This window comes from Fundulus heteroclitus, chromosome 1 (assembly GCF_011125445.2).
Source record: "Fundulus heteroclitus isolate FHET01 chromosome 1, MU-UCD_Fhet_4.1, whole genome shotgun sequence".
Taxonomy (NCBI): domain Eukaryota; kingdom Metazoa; phylum Chordata; class Actinopteri; order Cyprinodontiformes; family Fundulidae; genus Fundulus; species Fundulus heteroclitus.
The window spans coordinates 13,652,712-13,672,938 of record NC_046361.1 but is presented as its reverse complement, the minus strand read 5'-3'; the positions used below and the strand labels follow the sequence as shown (position 1 = coordinate 13,672,938).

At 39.0% G+C, this 20,227-nt stretch overlaps 1 protein-coding gene across 1 annotated transcript; it reads left to right on the top strand.

Annotated features, from left to right (window-relative positions):
- Positions 1-10: 10 nt before the first annotated feature.
- On the top strand, positions 11-18,500 carry LOC105936390. The gene is made up of 10 exons (XM_036135484.1): positions 11-194; positions 275-299; positions 10,522-10,638; positions 11,675-11,784; positions 11,931-12,054; positions 12,295-12,324; positions 13,865-13,900; positions 16,606-16,689; positions 17,106-17,377; positions 17,457-18,500. Exons 1-10 carry the CDS (start codon positions 132-134, stop codon positions 17,874-17,876), a joined length of 1,281 nt encoding a protein of 426 aa, XP_035991377.1. The 5' UTR covers positions 11-131; the 3' UTR covers positions 17,877-18,500.
- Positions 18,501-20,227: the final 1,727 nt, after the last annotated feature.

Sequence of the window (20,227 nt, the reverse complement as noted above, 5' to 3'; positions counted from 1 at the left end):
TCGCTGCGCGCTGCAGTCCGGCTGGGCAGTTTCAAGGGACTAACATCGCTTAAAGACACAGCAGATATATCTTCATTTACCCTTTTGGTATCATTTGCAATAAAACTGGTTTAGTCTTAATTTTTAAGACAATGCCGCAAATGATATTGTTTTTCTTTTGCTGCGTTTTCTCGCGGGTGGCATCGCAAAGAATCGTAAGTTATCCATCTTTACCGTACTCACAAGTGTAAAAGGGATTTTGTCTAAGAAACTTATTTCTGCTGTTCCATTTCAGACAGTGGATTGTCAGCAAAATTATGGTAAGACTTGCATATAATATAATGACTAGCGTTTATTTATTTTCCATTCATTTGTGGGTATAATTTATTTGTCATCTTCTTTTTTACAGTCTTATCTGGCTCCATGGGTTAGACTGGGGTTGGTTGTCAAATTGCTTGGAACAGCCAAAGTATAGGCTGCTGTGTGTGAAAATGATATATGATATATAAATAATACATACATATGATAGTATCGTACATTTGTTAGTTTGTCCATAGCTGTGGTTGTTTTTTAATAAATAAATGCTCAAGGTAATAGTTGCGATTTGAAATAAAATTCTCTCTTTCACAGTTCATAGATATATCTCATAGTTTCTATTTTTTATTTATTTTTTTGCTTTTCCTTTTTTGTCACAAAAAAGTGTTTCATGTCATCAAATTTCAGTGTTAAATTTCAATATAAGTAAAACCTGATCATACAAAATGTGGCACTTACCCAATAATTTTGTTAATTAAGGGATCAACCCTTAGGGATAGCCCTATGTAAAATAGACGGCCCCATAACTTGACTACTGGTTGTGCTACTCTTGGCCATCAATATCATTAATCCCTTGCGTTAAGTGGCAATAAGTCTTTTCAATTGTTGTGGGTAAATTTTGGTCCACTCCCTTCTAAAACAAGAACAGCCTGTTTATGGTTATGCCAGAGCAATGTTTATTTATTTATTTTTATTTTTTGCTATTCAGTGTTGGAATTACTTTTTTGGTACATAATCTTCCTGCTGCATTATCCAAGTGCACTTGAGTCTAAGGTTATAAACTAGCCGCATTTTTAGGAAAAAAATTTGTAGTTTCACATACTATACTACATACTGCTACCACCATGTTCTACTGCAGGTATGACGTTCATTTTTAAAAGCTGTGTGTATTTTATGCTAGAAATAGTGAAAATTCTCAATTTCCTCTCAGTCCTTATAATATTATAAATAAAACCACTGATCAGGCCTGAAATCTGGGAGTAGTTCTGGACTCAGACCTGAACCTCCAAAAGCATCTAAAGACAATTACAAGGTCGGCTTTCTATCACCAGAAGAATATTTCCAGGGTTAAAGGACTAATGTCTCAGCAGGATCTGGAAAAATTAATCCATGTGTTTATTTTTAGTCAAATTGATTACTGCAACGGTGTTTTCACAGGTCTGCCTAAAAAGTCGATCAGACAGCTGCAGCTGATCCAGAACGCTGCTGCCCGCGTCCTCACTAAGACTAAGAAAGTAGAGCACATAACCCCAGTTCTAAAGTCCTTACACTGGCTCCCTGTATCTCAGAGAATAGACTTTAAAATACTTCTGTTAGTCTATAAATCCCTAAATGGCTTAGCACCTAAATACATTACAGACTTGTTATCAGTGTATCAACCTTCCAGACCACTAAGGTCTTCTGGCTCCAGTCTGCTCTGCAGAACCAGAACCAAACACGGAGAAGCAGCATTTAGTTCCTATGCTCCACTTATCCGGAACAAACTTCCAGAAAACTGTAAAGGTGCTGAAAGCCTGTGTTCCTTTAAATCAAGATTAAAAACACATATGTTTAGGATTGCCTTCGACTGTTCTAATTGAACTGTATTACTGAAATATAATTAGTTTACTTGGTATTCCAATTGTTTTTACTCGTTTGCTTTTAATTTTTATTTTCCCATGTTCTATTTTGTTTCTGCATTTTACTCCTGCTTGCTTTTATTCTGTTTTATTTTCCTATATTTTAATCATGTAAAGCACTTTGCATTGTCTCTGTACTGAAATGTGCTATATAAATACATTTCCCTTGCCTTGCCTTATTTTCCTAAACATTCTGCCAATCCTCAGGATATTCTTTGGTAACTGCATGAAGCTGTTTTACCTTTAAACTCTCCCATGGGTGTCTTTTTTTGCCCAGTCTTTTTCTTATTTGTGAAAGTTGAACACTGACCTTAACTGAGACAAGTGAGGCCTGCAGAGCTTTAGATCTTCCTTGTGGTGAAAAAGAAAACATTTTTAACAACTCATCTCAGTCTGCATGATTCACAAAGCTGTGGAAGTTGGTTCCTTTTTCAGATATGAATGCTGCCTTGATTGCTGTACTGCCCAAACCCAATAAGGATACAACAAAATGCGAGAACTATAGACCATTATCTATCCTCAACGCAGAAGTAAACATCTTTGCTCGCATACTGGCTTCCCGTATAGAACCCCATATAGGCACATTAATTAATAGTGATCAGACGGGCTTTGTGAAATCAAGACTTGCTTCTGACAATGTACGACGTCTACTCCTTGTGATTCATACTGCCAAAGATATTCCCTCTCCATGTGCAATATTGAGCCTTGACGCAGAAAAAGCCTTTGATAGGCTAGAATGGGAATACTTGTGGATGGTTCTACAGCGCTTTAATTTGGGTCCAGGTTTTATTAAGTTAACCAAACTATTATACAATAACCCGTCTGCAATGATCAATACCAATGGCATCATTTCAAGTAAGTTTAATTTATCACGCTCGTGCCGACAGGGATGCCCACTTAGCCCCTATCTTTTTTTTTTTTTTGAACTTTTTATTTTCAATCGCTGTTTTATATCAACATATACATGTCCACTTTTGTCACATCTCACATTTTGCATCTTAACATCTTTACACGGATCATTCTAGAAATTTCACCCATATCAGGGATCCCGTCTGTTAAGTCCCAACTACGCCACAGGTCGTCCAGGCGCCCTCGATGAGAGATACAGCCAAACATAGACACATCTCCTCCCAAATAAACATTGGTCCCATCAAGACAAACCCACATTCACTGACCCATCCATGGACGTATAAATCACCTTACTTGAAGTGAGGGGGACAACAGTAGACATTATGAACATACATATTAAAGTAGAAAAAGTACACCATAATACTAATACAAGACGAATTCAAAAGGTACAAAAGCAAAAAATAAAATAAAAATAAAAATAAAATAAAAAATAAATAAATGAATGAATAGAGGCGTCAAGGTTACACTATGAATTTAGTTATAGGTCTCCACTTTGTTTCAAAGGTTTCCATCTTGAATTGTAGTCTTGATGTTACCCTTTCCATAATATAGACTTTTCTGATTATATCTCTCCACTGTGTAATGCTAGGAGGGTGAGGTTTTAACCAGCTATGCGTTATACATTTCTTTGCAGTCAAAAGCATAATTCTGATCAAATACTTATTGTCTTTATCAATCATGTCCCGTGGGATTGTTCCTAAAATATATACAGATATATCCAGATCTAAATGGATGCCCAAAGTACCCTTTATCTCTGTTTGCACGTTTTTCCAAAACTCAGTCACCTTCGGGCAATCCCAAAATATGTGAGTAAAATCCCCCACCCCTCCACAATTTCTCCAACAAAGCCGAGATGTTTTACCATATTTACATGTAATAACTGGAGGGTTAAAGTAACGCATCTTAACTTTCCAGTCAAATTCCCTCCACATCGGGCTATTAGTTAGTTTGTGTCCAGAGGTAAAGGTTTCCTCCCAATCCTCATCTGCTATTATTATATTGGCCTCCAACTCCCACTTCTCCTTAATTTCCTTATTATTTACATTGGTTTCATGTTGCATGCTTTTGTATAATTTTGAGATCAGGCCTTTTTTTGATTCACCTTTTGCTATTGATAATAGAATTTCTTCTGTTTTGGACATATCTGTTGAAATTTTCCACCAATTGCTGTGATTCTGAAGATAATGTCTAAGCTGCAAATATCGATAGAAATCAGTTTTTTGTAGATTGAATTCCCGTTGGATTTGTTCAAAGGATTTCAATGTTGACCCCATAAAAAGCTGTGCTATGAATATCAGTCCTCCTTTTGTCCATTTCTCAAACCCTTTATCCATAGTAACTGGGATAAAATCTGGAATCTTAGCTATTTTTACCACTTTTGATATAGTGACAGGGAAATTAAATTTCTTTTTTATTCTTGACCAGATATTAATTGTTTCTTTAATCCAGTGGTTTTGGATTTTGAGATTTCTTTGAGCCGTCTTTGTTGTGAAGGGTAGTGTATCTAGGGGCAAATTTGGGCATGCCCTTTGCTCCATATCTACCCATATTGTCTCTTGATCTTTTGCTAACCATAATGCTATGGCTCTCAATTGAGCAGCCCAATAATAGTGCTTTAATTCAGGTAAGCCTAGCCCTCCATTACTTTTTGCGGACTGAAGTGTTTTGAGTTTAATTCTTGGCTTTTTGTTTTGCCATACAAACCTTGAAATTCTTTTATCTATCTCTTTAAAAAAGGAGTTGGGAATGGAAACTGGAAGTGATTGGAACACAAACAGTAGTCTTGGCAGGATATTCATTCTGACTGTTTCCACCCTCCCCCCGAAGGTCAGTGGTAGGATCTCCCATCTTTCTAGGTCTTTTATAATTTCCTTCCTCAGCTTCTCATAATTTGCTTTAAACAAATGTGAAATTTGAGGTGTGATGAATATACCCAAATATCGAAATCCTTTGTTGGTCCATTTAAACTTTACTCTTTCTTTTAGCTGTGTTGGGCATTCGCCAGATAGCATCATTGCAACCGATTTACTTTCGTTATTCATATATCCGGAAATATTCCCGTATTCTTTAAGGGTTTCTAGTAGAGCTGGTACCGACCGGAGTGGTTCTGTTAAGAGCACCAATAAATCATCGGCAAACAATGATACCTTATGTTCCACCCCTCCCTCGTCTCTTATTCCCTGAATTTGTTTATTCTGTCTTATTGTTTCTGCCATTGGTTCAATACTAAGCGCAAATAATAAAGGACTTAAACAGTCCCCCTGTCTAACTCCCCTCTTGAGATCAGAAAAGTCTGAGCAGTGTCCATTAATTCGAATTCGAGACTTTGGGTTTTTATAAATTATCTTCACCCACTCTACAAATTGTTGTGAAAAACCAAATCCTCGTAGTGTCTGGTATAGAAAACTCCATTTTACCCTGTCAAAAGCCTTTTGGGCATCCAAACTAATCAGAAGGGAGGGTTGTGATTTAAATTTTGAGTATGATATTACATTTAATGTTCTTCTTATGTTGTTCGCTCCCTGCCTGCCCGGAATGAATCCTGTTTGGTCTGGGTTGATCAATTTAGCTATATGTTTTTGCATTCTTTCTGCCATTATATTTGTTAGTATTTTTAAGTCGTTGCACTGTAAGCTCACAGGTCTGTAGCCTTCGCACATAGTTGGGTCTTTGCCCTCTTTATAAATTACAGATATGATGGCTTCGGACCATGATTTAGGGGGGTCCCCCACCGTTAGTGCATAGTTAAATACCTTACATAGTACTGGTGTTAGTTCTTCTCTAAATGTTTTGTAGAACTCCCCTGGTAGTCCGTCTGTCCCTGGTGATTTGTTGTTTTTGAGGGTTTTAATAACATTCCGAATTTCCTGTGAAGTTATTGGCCGTGTCATTTCCAGCGACTCTTCTTCTGACAGAGTTGGGAGATTAATTCTTTTGAGAAAGGAGGATGTTTCATCTTCCTGAGTATTTCTGTCTGAATCGTCATAAAGTTTTATATAGTAGTCTGCGAATGCTTCAGCTATTTCTTTGGGTAGTATTTTAGTCTGCCTAGTTGAAGGGTGTTTTATTTTGGAGACATGCCTATTTACTTGAGCTTTCCTAAGTTGAAATGCCAGAAGACGACTGGCTCTATTTCCCATTTCATAATGTCTTTGATTTGTAAAGCGTAGAGAGCCTTCTGCTTTGTCAGTTAGTATCTCCTCTAATTTATTTTTTGCCTTTTTGAGCTCCCCCATTATGTTTTTATCCCCTTGTTTGTGTTCCCTTTCTAATTCTTTGATCTTATTTTCCAACTCCATTTGTTCTTTCATTCTGGCTTTTTTCAATCTGGATGATATTTCTATTATTTTCCCTCTTATTACTGCTTTTCCTCCCTCCCATAATATTGTTGGCGAAACTTCCCCATTATCATTTATTTCAAAGTATTCCTTCAATGTCTCTTTGATTTCTTTGACAATTTTTCCATTTGATGTGATTGATACATTCATCCTCCAATATCTGAAGCAGGGTTCCTCTCCTATGTTTAAAGTTAACATAATAGGAGCATGGTCACTTATAGTTATATTTTCTATGTTACATTTTAATACCTTGTGTATATGTTGCTGAGATATGTATAAATAGTCAATTCGAGAATAGCTTTTGTGTGGATTCGAATAGAATGTGTAGTCTTTTTTCTTGGGGTTGGTATTTCTCCAAGCATCAATGAGACCAAGCTCTTTAGTAATATTATTTAACCTTCTAGATTTTGTTGTCTGTGGTCCATAGTCAGAGGGGTATCTATCTAATATATTATTTTGAACTGTATTAAAGTCTCCCCCCATCAGTATCAACCCTTTTGCCTCATCAGTTATTATTTTGACTATTTGGTTCAAGAAAGCGTCTTTATCCTCGTTTGGGAAATATACATTTATTATTGAAATGGTCATATCCCCTATACTTCCTATAATCATTACATATCTTCCTTCTTTATCCTTAACCTCTTTTTTAACTTCAAACAATATCCCTTTTTTGATTAAGATTGCTACCCCCCTCCTTTTTCCAAATGAGGCATAAAATGCCTGACTTACCCACTCCCTTTTCAGTTTTTTGTGTTCATTCTCTGTTAGGTGTGTCTCCTGTAATAAAGCTATTGAGCATTGTAGATGTTTTAGTTGAGTCAAAATCTTCTTTCTTTTAATAGGGTGGTTCAGACCATGAAAATTGTAAGAAACTACATTTAGTCCACTCATATTACTACCTTTTCTGAAGCTGTGCTGTACCTGACACCTCTTTGAAAAGAAAAATATCTTACATGTAACATAACCTCAAATGAAAGGGATAAATAAAAACGAAATATAAACACACTTATTGGAACAAGAACCCAAAAACAATGACTTGAACATGAACAAAAGTCTTCCAAGAGTCCCAACATCAGAGAGCTGTGACCTTCTCTCTGATGAACAAGCACTATGTGCATTGACAACTTCCTAGTAGTTGTCTAAAGCCCTAAAGACTCAAACTCCTCAATACCACTCTCTAGTGAACACGTTTATCTTTTAATTTAGTAATTTATTTTACAACTAACGTTTTTTTTTCTTCCCTTTTTTCAGTAGAACATGTGTTACATTCCTTTTATGCAGTTCGTGACCGTTAATCTCTCTGCAGAAACATGCATGTATGTAAACATCCATATGTTACCAATTGTCCCGATGCCGCTGTAGATGACGTCATCACTCCAGGAATGCCCTCAGATCCGCCTCCGTAATTTCGGTCTGCCTCTGCTTGCCCCCCTTTGCCGTCTGCGCCATCACGTGGTGAATTCTCTCTAGTCTGTCCTCCTTCACCTTGATACCCATCTCTTTCAGCATAGGCGCCGCTTCTTCCACTGTGCTGAATATCTTAGTTCCCGTGTCCAGAAACACTTTGAGTTGGGCTGGATAGGGGGACTGCGCCTTCACTTTCCTCTCCTTCAGTTGTTTGATGACTTCCCTCACCTGCTTTCTTTTCTTTTGGACCTCCGTTGTGTAATCTTGGTTGAAATAAACGGTTTGTCCTTCATAACAGATCTTTTGTTTCCAGGCCTGTTTCATTACTTGCTCCTTTATCTTATAATCCAAGAAGCGTACGATGATCGCTCTCGGGGGGACCAAACCAATGGTTTATTCACCAGTGAGCGGTGTGCTCTTTCAATACACAAGTCCATCCCGTCTGGGATTTGAATCTGAGCTTTAATAAATTGTGTAATAAAGCTAACGGTGTCGTTTTTTTCTGCACCTTCAGGAATGCCATGTATTCTTATATTGTTGCGCCTCATCCTCGATTCCAAGTCATTGCATTTCTCTGAAAGTTTGGTCGTTTCCCGGAGCAGAAATGACGCCGCCCGCTCCATTCGCGTCATCTTATCTTCATTATTTCCCAGTCTTTCCTCCGCGTGGGTTACCTTTTGCTCCAGGGATGTAGTCCTGACCATGAGCTCCCCAATGCTTGTTTCAAGTCTAGCCAGAGCTTTCTTGTTGTCTGAGACCGCTTCCGCATGTTCTTTTCGCAGTCCCCGTAGCTCGAGAAGTATGGCCGTATCACGGTCCTCCTTCAGGGGGTCGGAGTGTTCCGCTTCTTGGCTCTGTGCTTTCCCCGCTCCGGTACTCTCTTCTTTTGCGCCTTTCATTTCCGTATTCTTTCCTTTTTTGACCATATTTTCCATGGGCGTTCTATATTACTTTAAGAGCAGATTTTCTTTGTGTTCTACTGTTTTTACCTTGTTTTAACGCTAGTTTTGATCGTGTTTCTCAGAGCAGCCCTTTCTCCTACCTATTACAACATGGCGTCACCGGAAGTCAGCCCCTATCTTTTAATTTTGTCAGAGCCCCTTGCACAGAAAATTTGTCAACACCGAAATATTTCCCCCATAACTTTCAATAACACCACACATTCTATATCGCTATATGCTCATGACATTTTATTATATTTCGATAGGGCAACCTCATCACTACCGCATATTTTGGATACTTTTCACGAATTCAGCTCTCTATCCGGTTACAAAATGAATTGGGGAAAATCTGCGCTTCTCCCTTTAAATTCCAAATTGAACCTGAGCTTATTGCCTCAGCACATCCCAGTGGTGAAACATTTCAAATACCTGGGGGTGGACATTTATCCTTCACTAGCCAATGTTGCCAATAAGAACTTTCATGGTATCTATAATAGGATTGAGGCAGATCTTAATAGGTGGTCTCACTTGCCGAAATCAGTTCAAGTACTCCGCCCTCCCCTTGAAAGGGGCTAAGCTACGACTTGGCCCCATAATGAGTTTCCTCTTGTCAACATGAGAGATGGTTGAGAGGGAGTCTAGGAATTCATGGAAATGGCACACACATAGTCCACTCTTTAATAACTATTCCCTGCTCAAAGGGGGGGTCCCATTTTTATCTTTGGAGTGGAGCTCTAGGGGTATCCATGTTTTAGCTGATGTATACAATGAGAATGGGCTTCGTGACTTTCATGATTTGAGACTGTCTTACCAACTACCTGGAACATCTTTATTCCTGTACTTTCAGCTAAGGTCATCTATGAAAGCATATGGAGTGCCATGGAATCTTCCTCTTACTGCTCACCCTTTGCATTCCTTCCTATATAACAGAGGACGAAAAAGGGGTTTGGTTTCCCGAATATATTCATTTATCCGAGATGCCGCTTATAAAACCCTCCCTATTGAACGTGTGTGGTCCAGTGAAATAAAGCACTACATTGGAGGTGATTCGCTGAACTGGGACATGATTTGGTCGTCAATTGTCTTGGCCTCAAAAAACCCTAACCATCAACGGATACATTTAAATTATATACACAGGACTTACCTCACTCCTAGGAGAAATTTCCTCATGAAACGTTTGGCATCTTCAGTTTGCACCCTGTGCTCAGATGGACTTATAGGATCCTATTTACATATGTACTGGGAATGTGCCGATTTTCTGGGGTGAGGTTTGCTCTACTTTATCTAATGTGTTGGAGGTTGATGTACCATGTTCTCCTGTTGTGTTACTCCTGAATGATACCACCTCTTTAAAATTGACATGCTGGAAAAAACGTATTCTCCTAACCGGCATCACTGCTGCCAAAAAGATGTTGGCTTTACGCTGGAAACCTCCACATACGGTTACCAAGCCCCAATGGATTAATACGTACATTGACATAATAAATATAGAACTTTCAGTGGCAAGAATGCATTGTGCTGGAGCCAATACTATTCAAGCATGGCAAACAATGGCAGATAAGATTCAGGAATTCCTGTAACCACCATTTTATTTTTAGTATGAATATGGTCCTGTTTGAGTTCTGTAGAGATCCAAGCTGGGGGGTGGGGGGGGGGGGGGGGGGGGGGGGGGGGGGGGGGGGGGCTTGTCGGCTATTTTATTTTATTTTATTTTTTTTCACTCTGTTATATTAGGTTTGAGTTATACCCTTGTTACCTTTATCGGACTAATGTATCTGTTTTCTCTTTAAAATAATAAAAAAGTTGTTCACAAAAAGCAACTCATCTCAGTCTGCTCAGATGTTCAGATTTGGAAAATGCTGATCCAGGCAGTTCTTTGTATCGTACAGGTTGTGCCTGACTGTGCACAATAACCCTGCTATACCTCTGGGACAAATTTTGTCAAGTTATATAAATAATTAAGTTATATTATCGCAAACGAGTATGATAACATTGAGCTCCCCTATGTTCCAGGTTTCCCCCCAACAAGTGTTAACGGAAGTCCATCCAGGGTGGAAGACCTAAAACTGAACCTGGTGACAGTTGGAGAAAAAAGACATCTTAACATAAGCTGGGCAATAAACATTGATGGTAGGAAGAAAAATTTTTGATGACACAGACTGTTATGTCAAGACAGGTTTTGGGATACATTAACTTTGGAGACAGATTGATTTACTGCATTTTAAATTCTAAACGTTTATAGTAAATAATTAAAACAAAGACCTGCTCTATTGTTACTTTGCAGTCTGTCACCTGTCAACAAAAATATCCATTGGGTCCAGGCCTATCAAGGTCTGTGACACCATAGAAACATGATGGCAAATAAAAATGATGATGACTGACAGATGATTTTTCTTAACTCCTTGTGATGAACAATAACGTGAAATGTCTTTGTCATGGTTTAGTTTTGGTCTGGCTTTTTTCCCTGTTATTTTTCAGTTCCTCCTCCTCTCACTCAGCTCTCCCTCCACTCCCTCAGCAATCTCATCTGTTAGGCACTAATTAGTCAGAATTCACTCCACCTGCCAGCCTCCCTACATAAGCCTCCCTCAGTCTTCTCTTCCCTGCCGGCTGGTCTTCAGTCTTTACCAACACCACGCCTGTCTATTACTATTTTCATCATTCTCCACTCACTTCACGTCTGTCCGCCTAGTTTGTTCCCTGTTTAGTTGCTGGATCTCCTGCTACCCTGAACTCAAAGTTAGGCCTCTGCTAGCTGCTGGATTTCCTGCTACCTCTGTGCTTCAAGTAAGTCCTCTGTTATCTGCTGGATTTCCTGCTACCCCTGTGCTCCAAGTTTGCTCTCTGCTCTGTTGCTGGACTGCCTGCTACCCTGTGCTCCAGCAGTCCTGCATTCCAAAGACTGTCTCGCTCTGCAGCTTTGGTCTGACAGCAGCCCAGCATCTCCAAGAACTCTCTCCAGTCTCTTCCAGTCAGCCTGCTCCTGCACCCATCATCTCCAGTCTGGTTACTAACTCTGGTCATCATCATCCAACTCATTACTTTCAATAAACAGCAAAAGAACAAGCTCTGTGTCTGCGTGCTCTGTCTGGGTTCATGAAGACAAATCATGACAGTCTTGGAATCAATGCTAACCAGTTCTATAAACTTTCCTCCTTCTCTACAGGTAGCATTACTTACCTGAATGGTACATGGATAATTATTTCAGGGGGATCCCCCTACGCGTGTGAATACAGACCCTCTTTTACCAAAGCAAACCTCACTGGATTAGAGAAGGTAAAAAGAAATGCTTGAACCACAACTGGTTGATGTTATTTTTAAGCAGCATCATCACACACTGTAGGGATTATCAGAATAAAAGTATGTTTGAAAATGATTAAAATGTTAATTCTAAAAACAACTATCTTCTTTGTCCCCCGTAGGAATGGTTTTATATTTTAGAAGAAGTAACGTATGGTTCATACGTTGTCAAGGTTTTTAATATACCATTACCTCCAGAGGGGAATGTCACGTATTCAAAGATAGAGGCTATATCGGTACCAAAACGTAAGCAAATCTTCTCAAAAATGTATGTCTGCAACTTTAACTTTATTGTAATATAATGAAGCGTTAACTAAACAAATTTAATTTTGTATGAAATCTGCAAAAATGTTAATGTGTCAATAATATGACAAGAGACCCAGAAAGAGACAAGACTTATGAAACAACTTGTAATTCTGCAGTTAAACAAAAAATACCCTAAAATAATTAGTATTTTTAAAAGTAAAACTTTCCTCTCTTTTGCAGTCTCAACGAGACCTTCAAAAGTCACTACAGGTAAGCAAATGTATTGTTAAGCAAATTTATTGTTAATTACTCTCTTTTTTTTGTTTGCTAGCGCAAGTAGCGCAAGTTGTTTCCGGTTCTTTTCTACAAAAGGATCAGGAGTCATCAACGTCTGAAAATAATATTGATGTAATTCACCGGATATATGTTATGTAGAACATTAAAGTGTATTTCCTTTCCTTTATTAGCGATACAATATTTGTGGGGTAATAGCCAACCCTTTCTCCAGTTTACGTGTTCAATTTGGGATCTCCAATAAAATGTACCTCCAGGTGCTACACTCTTCTTTTTTTGAAAGCCTATATATTATCACGTTTTCTGTTCTGTTTAATTCCCTCCATCGCGGGTAGAGTCTTCATCTTTAGGAGTCTTTATCAGGTTTGGGGATAAGAGATATGATACCCTGCTTCATTGTAGTCAACATTTCACCATAAATGATACATTTCTGGCACATACACAATAGTGGGTTTTGAATCTGTTCGCAGAAATGAATATAAAACAAGCTGTCAACACCAGGTGCTTTCTAGAGGGTTCTGGTTAGCTTCAAACCAGCTAAACTCTTCAGCGGGCTGTTGTCCATCGTCTACTGGCTGGCTGTCCATGGGGGCGTTTTTTTGTGTTGATGTTGGTATCTTCCATTTTGGTGACCAGTATTTTTCTACTTTTTCTTTTATCCATTGAAATTGAAGTTCTTACCATGTTTTAAGGATTTCATTTATGTGTAACCTATCACAAGTTTCAGTCGTAACATTGGTTGATTAACCACAAACCTTTAAATTACCAGACAGAGTGAAAAAAAACCCACATCTGCTTAGGTTGACGCCACATTGACCGCCCTCCATCTACGTCCATGTAAACCCTGCATGCTGGGATGACCTCAGCGACTCAGTGCTCGTTAACCACTCGATGATTAGTACAAAATCATTCCAAAAAAAAAAAAAGTAAAAAACAAAACAACTGGACTTGTTTTTCGTAGTTGAAGACTTTCGCCTCCTCTCCAGGAAGCTTTCTCAATTAAAAAACTCTGGAGTAATGTGGAGTATGAAGCTTTATACTACTGCCAAACAAAGGCCTTGTAATGGCTTAGATAACATGCAAGTTCAACCGAAACAGGTCCATCCCTTAGTAATGGGCGGTCGTTTAAGCCATTAAGGCAGTAGGCTTAAACGACAGCCCATTACTAATACACACGTGATGCGCATGGCGCTGGTCAACACACTGGCCCAATGCACACGACACGACACACATTCTCACAAACAGATATGCTTACATAGGGTATTTCTAAAAAATTACAATAATTCATTTTTACATTTTTTTTAAACCAATTTGTATGTATCAATTGATAGAACAGACTTTGTAGTGCCTTGAGATGACATTTGTTGTGAATTGTGACTTTATAAAAAACTGAATTGAGTTTATTAGAAACTATGTAAGCTTACTGTATATAAGGTTGAAATAGTAGTTTGTATTGTTTTAAAAACTTAAGACAATTATAACATGTAAAGCTTTTATTTTTCTCTTTTTGTTGCAGAACGTCATCAAACAACGACTCCACTTGTTGCCGAACGTAAGCAGAATTAATTGTTTGACTCTCAGTACAAATCAAAACATAGGAAAAAAAACAATCAACCACAGTTGAATAGAAGGCTGGCTTATACTACCTGAGCTGAGCAGGAGGAAGAATGGCCATTTTCGGAATTGAGGAAGGCACACCTGCCCTGGTGCATACGAGTTGCCTCCCTTCAGTGCAGAATCCAATAAAATTGATATCACGCTTCTGTATGAGACAGCGTGCGAAAGGGTTTGATGCATCCAGGACAGTAGCATGCAATATAGCTCCATCAAGACCTAGATGTCCTAATTAACCTCCTACTCTGATGAAACCTGCTGATTAATTCAGTTCAGGAGCCAAAGTAAAAAAAGCAGCTTCTGTAAAAAGTGTTCAGTTGGTAGGTGTACCCAATTCATTACACCGTCCCCCGGTATGCCACAAAAATGGCCAAATGGGGTGGAGTGGGACACTCTGTGACATAGAGGGGGCGAGGTGTGAAGTGCCTAGACGGCACCAAAATGAGTTGCTCTCAGATGAACCTCAGAACAGGGGTAAAAGAGGGGCTGTGGGGCAACGATACCGAATAATTCAGACCAAAGCATTAAAAGTTCACTTTATATAGACCACAAATAATGATTTCAATGTGAACAGGAAGTCATTGTAAAGCATTATATGTCCCCTTATACCATATTATGCAGGACCTTTAGAGCTTGTTTGCTGGTACAAGGATCTGTCTTTTCACCACTCTGACACCATGGCTCAAAACAAAGTGACTTTTTTTGAACCTGTGTTGATGAAAGTCAGCCCTTTTTTCTGCATGGAGCTTGTTTATTAGTTGGGCAACGTGGGAGCTACAGTTCAGTTTGTAACAGCCCACTGCTTCTGGAGGTAAAGCCTTTAGACAGCTGCTGTATCATTTTACCTTATTTCAGGATCATCTAGGACACTATTGCTATTTTTCTTAAAACGAATTTTATCCCTCTATGATAAAATTGGACAATTTTATCATGGAGGGTCGTTATTAGGCTTTGATAAATTTCAAATCGCCTAGGTTAATCTAACCGTAGGTAGCCTACAGTTTTTGTTTAAAGTAGTTGGTTTCTTTAGAACATCTTTGCTCACTGCAGTTTTAAGGGCTTGTGGAAAATGTATTCTAGCAGGCTGTTGTTGCACTGTCGCTGCTTGAACGATGATAAGATATCAGTTTAGCTGCACTGTGTTCTTCACTTGGGTGTTTATCTTCTGTCTGTTCAGATTTCTACTCCACCTTAATCATCCATATCTTTGATAAAAATGCCTGAAGTCTCAGTAGTAAAAAAAAAAAAAGAGAAGGAAACCGGACCATGTAAGCTTGACATGCGCTAACAAGCCATGTTTCTGGAGCCAACAGCCTGCTTTACAACTCAATTCATATTTTGACTGATTGTAACTGGCTGCAGATATTCTTGCCTCCCAAAAAAGAGAGGCAGAAATAGTTTAGACCAAGCTATTTTTCACATAAAAGTCCTGCATTTCACCTGCATTTTACAATATCATTGGCACAAGTATACGGAACAAGCTAAGAAAACCTTTGGTTTTGCTGTCTTGATGCTGTGAGGTACCATATTATCAGGAAAGCACCTAACTTTCTTGGTTTTACTGTAGGTTACATGTGTTTCTCACATCTTTAAAAGTAAAGCCCCACAGCCTTTACCATATACTTTTAACGTCTGATTGACTTACTGGTGTTGATATATAAACTTATCTTTGTCATCAGATACATAGTGGGTCAAATCAGTTTTGTAGCATCATTCTGCTGTAGAGTACACAGTATGACAAGTGAAAGGCGTCTTTCCTCTGGCTGTCATCCAAGTGTTTTTTCTCATTTGGATTGTAATTTGGTGTCTTTCCCACATGATCCAGCTATCTCCATATTTACTGGTACCTTGTGTAGTTGGGATTCTAGTAAAGCAACCTTCTGTAAAGTTTAATATTGTTGGTAAATTGTCTTCAGAGTGGAGTGATATCCTTCTTGTGATTTGCTGCGTCTTTTGGCTCGCAGCTAGAAGACTGGTTTATCCAATTAAAGAATAAAAAATATAAAATAAAAATGCATATTGTAAAAAAAAAAAAAAAAAAAAGGTGTAAATTAAGATTGAAAAAACAGAAACCAAGCACAGTAGATGAGATGGAGCATAGCAGAAAAGCAGCATGCCTCTCCAAAAGGCCACCCGGTTATGTTGTTCTAAAAATTCCTAGATGTAAGAATTAAGATTTTAGATTTCAGTAAACCCTTTAGAACAAAATCCTACAAAGTTTACTCTATACGTTGTTCATATTGAAGTTAGATGGATGTAGAAGTAGTCCAGTATTAAGGCAGTAAAACCCCCCACCACAAAGTAGTTTAACTTGTTTAAATTATTAAGTAAAGTAAATCTAGGTCGTAAGGTAAGTAAGTAAGATCATTTATTTATTTTACCAAAACTTGCAGGAACCCTGTGAACATCACTCAATGTGCAACCTAGCTCTGGTGTTTCTTTGTTACAACCAAATGTTTCAGGATGGTTGTAAAAACAAGCCAAGCCAAACCAACTTTATTTATAAGACACTAAAAGGAGGCAGTGACCAAGTGCTACACACACACACACACACACACACACACACACACATACATATATATATATATATATATATATATACCATGTTATCAAAATTATTAGATGTTCTTCTTTCTTTTGCAGCACCGCAGATTGAGCATGATGTCCATATTATCGTTTTTGGAGTGCTGGGGTCTTTGATAGTTCTGAGTTCCTGCTTTATTATCTGTAAGTAAAATGTATTTTTTAATAACATCTGAGCAGGAATAAACACAGAAAGAAGACAAAATAAATAGCTGTACATGCTGAACATGTTCATCCCAGTTTGTTTAAATTTGTAAACAGGCCGTTCTCTTGAAGATGACTTAAGTTTGTCAGTCTTGCTTTGTCTTTATTTTTCAAAATGCAAAATTATTCCCGGATAAATTATAGCAATCTCCCAGCGGCATTTTACAGTGGACTTTTCGTTATCTGTCCTGTTTTTGGCTTGTCGCTAAATTTTACCTTAACCCCTTGGATTTCAAATTCTAATAAGTGAAGTCCTGATTCACAGCATGCATCTCCTGTACCTATTAAACTGCCCAAACTATACTTGAAATTCATTGGTAATTTAAGTAAATGTCCCTTTTATCTGTTGTCTCCAGATAAGATACGTCTCTCGTTTTCGCGTTATGAAACTATCCCCGTGGCCCCCATGGCTTCAGTCTCTGTGGTTGTGGTATACCCTGCGGAGACCCCGGCCTTTCAGCGGGCGGTGGTGGCACTGGCAGAGTTTCTGCAGTGGCATGGCGGCTGCAGAGTGGCGATTGACATGTGGCAGCAGGAAAAAATTGCAGAGCTGGGACCACTGCGCTGGTTAACTGAACGAGTGAAGAGTGCTGATCGTGTGCTGATCATCGCCCCTCAGGCGCAAATTGTAAGTTGAATCTTTCATTTCATTCTTTAACTGTGATCACGTCTCCTTCTAGTAAAAGTAAGCGTTTCTCTTCCTGTAGCTCTCATCTTTGCCGAAACATTCGACTCCCACCAAGAGCCACCCAGAACATTCCATCCCCGCTGCAGCTCATGACCTCTACCCGCTGATTCTCAACATGGTGGCCAGTCATGCAATGAATCCCACTGAGCTGGCCAGGTTCTGGGTGCTGCAGCTGCATGCGCACAAGGACAAGAAGTCTGGTGTGTCGTTGCCGGAGCTGCAGGCGTGCAGGGCTTTCTGCTTGATGAAAGATTTGACCAGACTTTGCAAGAACCTTCATGCTCATAAGAGTGGTGGGAAGAAGATATTCTTGCAGTTGTTCAAACCGGAAATTTACTACAATCAAAACAGTGCCGCAAAATTAAGGGAGGCTATAGATATGCTAAATGAGAAGAAGCCAGGTTTATCTGACGGCATCCTGAAAAACAATCTGTGTTGAAATGGCTGACGGTGATATGTGCTTAAAGATAGGATCTAGTTTTTCAATTCTTTATTGTTTGTTGTTGTTATTGTTTTTCTATATTCTAATGTACTATTTTAACTTCTTAGCATTTATTGTGTTATATATAATCAACCGGGGCGACTGTGGGTAGAGTAGTTATGTTGCAACTGGAAGATTGTGGATTTGATTCCAGCTTCCCCCCAATCACATGTTGATGTGCCCCTGGGCAAGGCACTTAACCCCAAGTTGCCTACCGGTCTGCGTATCGGTGTATGAATGTGTGAGCATTAGGGAGTGTGATTGCATAAAATTGACTATAGTGTAAAGTGCTTTGAGAGGTCAGTATGACTGGAAAAGTACTATATAAGTTTATTTATCAACTACCTTGTTGTCATGGTGACAGTGGCTAATAGGTGCTGAACTTTTATTTTAGATAATAAATATTAGTTGTCTTCATACCAACCTACATAATGATTTTATTGTGCTTTCTCATTGTTTTTTTTTTTTTTTTATTTGCATTTTTTATCTTTGTTTTGTGTTTTACTTGTTGCAGAGCACTCTGGTCAAGCAAGTGTTGTATTTTTAAAGTGCTAGATAAATAAATACGGTATGGTTCCAAACTACAATGAGTAGCAGTCCAATGACATTGGTCTTAAATTACCCATGTAAGGTGCATAGAGAAGCTCTTTTAAACAAAACTATGTATAGAATAAATTACAGTGCAGAAATAGTGCAGTCATAAATCAGAAAGATAACAACTGCACCTAATTCAAAGACTCAATGTGTTGATTAGAGTTCAAGCACTACTGTAAAAACTGTCCCTGACTCTATTGGTGCTTAACTTCGGTGCCGTGTAGTCGCCATGACTCAGATGACTTGAGAGTCTGCACAGGTATGGTGCAATAGTTTTTGCCAATAACAACTTTATGTTGTTGTTTGAGTATGAGTGGATTGCAAGAAAGCTTGTAGACTTCAGAAACCACCTCTGGTTCAATCAGAGATGCTCACAGCCAAGCCTAGGACTCAAACGCAGGACATTCTTGCTGTAAGGCAAGTGTGCTAACCACTTTACCACTGTAGAACCTCATGTGACAATACACACACACCTTTTCTCTCTAGGGTTAGGGTTCCGGTCACCCAGAACTAATAGGTGAAGGATCTATCCGATAGGCAGCTTACCCACCCAGAGATCCAGGTTTTATTCACCCTTCACCACCAGAGATGAGCCCAATAATATTGGTGTCTCCAGGAAACTTGATGAGGGTGTTGTCAGGATGGTGCCTAACACAGTCATAGGTATTGCTATTGTACAGTGGGAGCTATGTACACAATCCTATGGAGAGTTAAGGTGTTAAGACTGAAGCTGTGAAAAGATAGGCAAAGTTGCCTATTTTCTCTTTCGTCCTATATACTAACCTGGCCAGGCAAATTAACAATGTGTAGCACTCTTCATTCTGCACATGGTGGCTCCGTCCGAATACCCTTAATAATAGCTCCTGGCTCCTGTTTTTTGACCTTTCACGAGGCCAACAGTAAGAACTTTATTGTGGGGAGGAAAGAAGCTTGAGACTGCTGTCCCCAATTCGGACAGCCTTTAACTCCGACGTCATTATGTGCCAGAAACGCACATGGATGATGCCAGTCAAATCTGAGCCTAAAGTCTTCCAAACTTTACTACAAAGTACATGCTCTATTCTCTCCTGACAGTTTCATTGATTTCCGTGAGGGGGCTGTGCTTATACGTCATGTTGCGCTAAGGATTGTGGGATACCTTAAGAGTTCTTAGCTCCGGTAAGGGACATTACAGAGTTCCTGGGAAAATCTTGCTACGGGAGGGAGCACACAGGCTCCTTTTCCTACCTCCCTCTTTAATGACTGCACTGTTCGTACAGCATTTATCATGGCGACCACTGACACACTTCTGCTGTAGCTAAAGAGGCCTTACTCTATAAGGGTATTCGGATGGAGCTTATCAATCTGGGACTGCTCCCATTGAATCCTTCTCGGGAAAGGACGGACATTAATCAGAACTCTCTGAGCTGATTAGCGACAGCTAGTGCCCGCCTACCAAAGGTTGGTTTTAGCCAATAATGGTATCAAATGAACATGCTTTTAAAAATTTTTTACCAATGCATTATTGAAAAGAGGGCTCTTTATCAGTATTTAACTTTACTCTGATACTGCTAAATAAAATCCTGTGCAACTGAATACCTTAAAATAAAACTCATACCGGGTAAAAAGGGCTCCCATGTGTGTAATTTATCCTCGGTATATATTTAGCTGGTTTGTGAAGTCCTCAGAGGTTTGTTAGAGGGCATTAGTGAACAAACAGCATCATGAAGGCCACG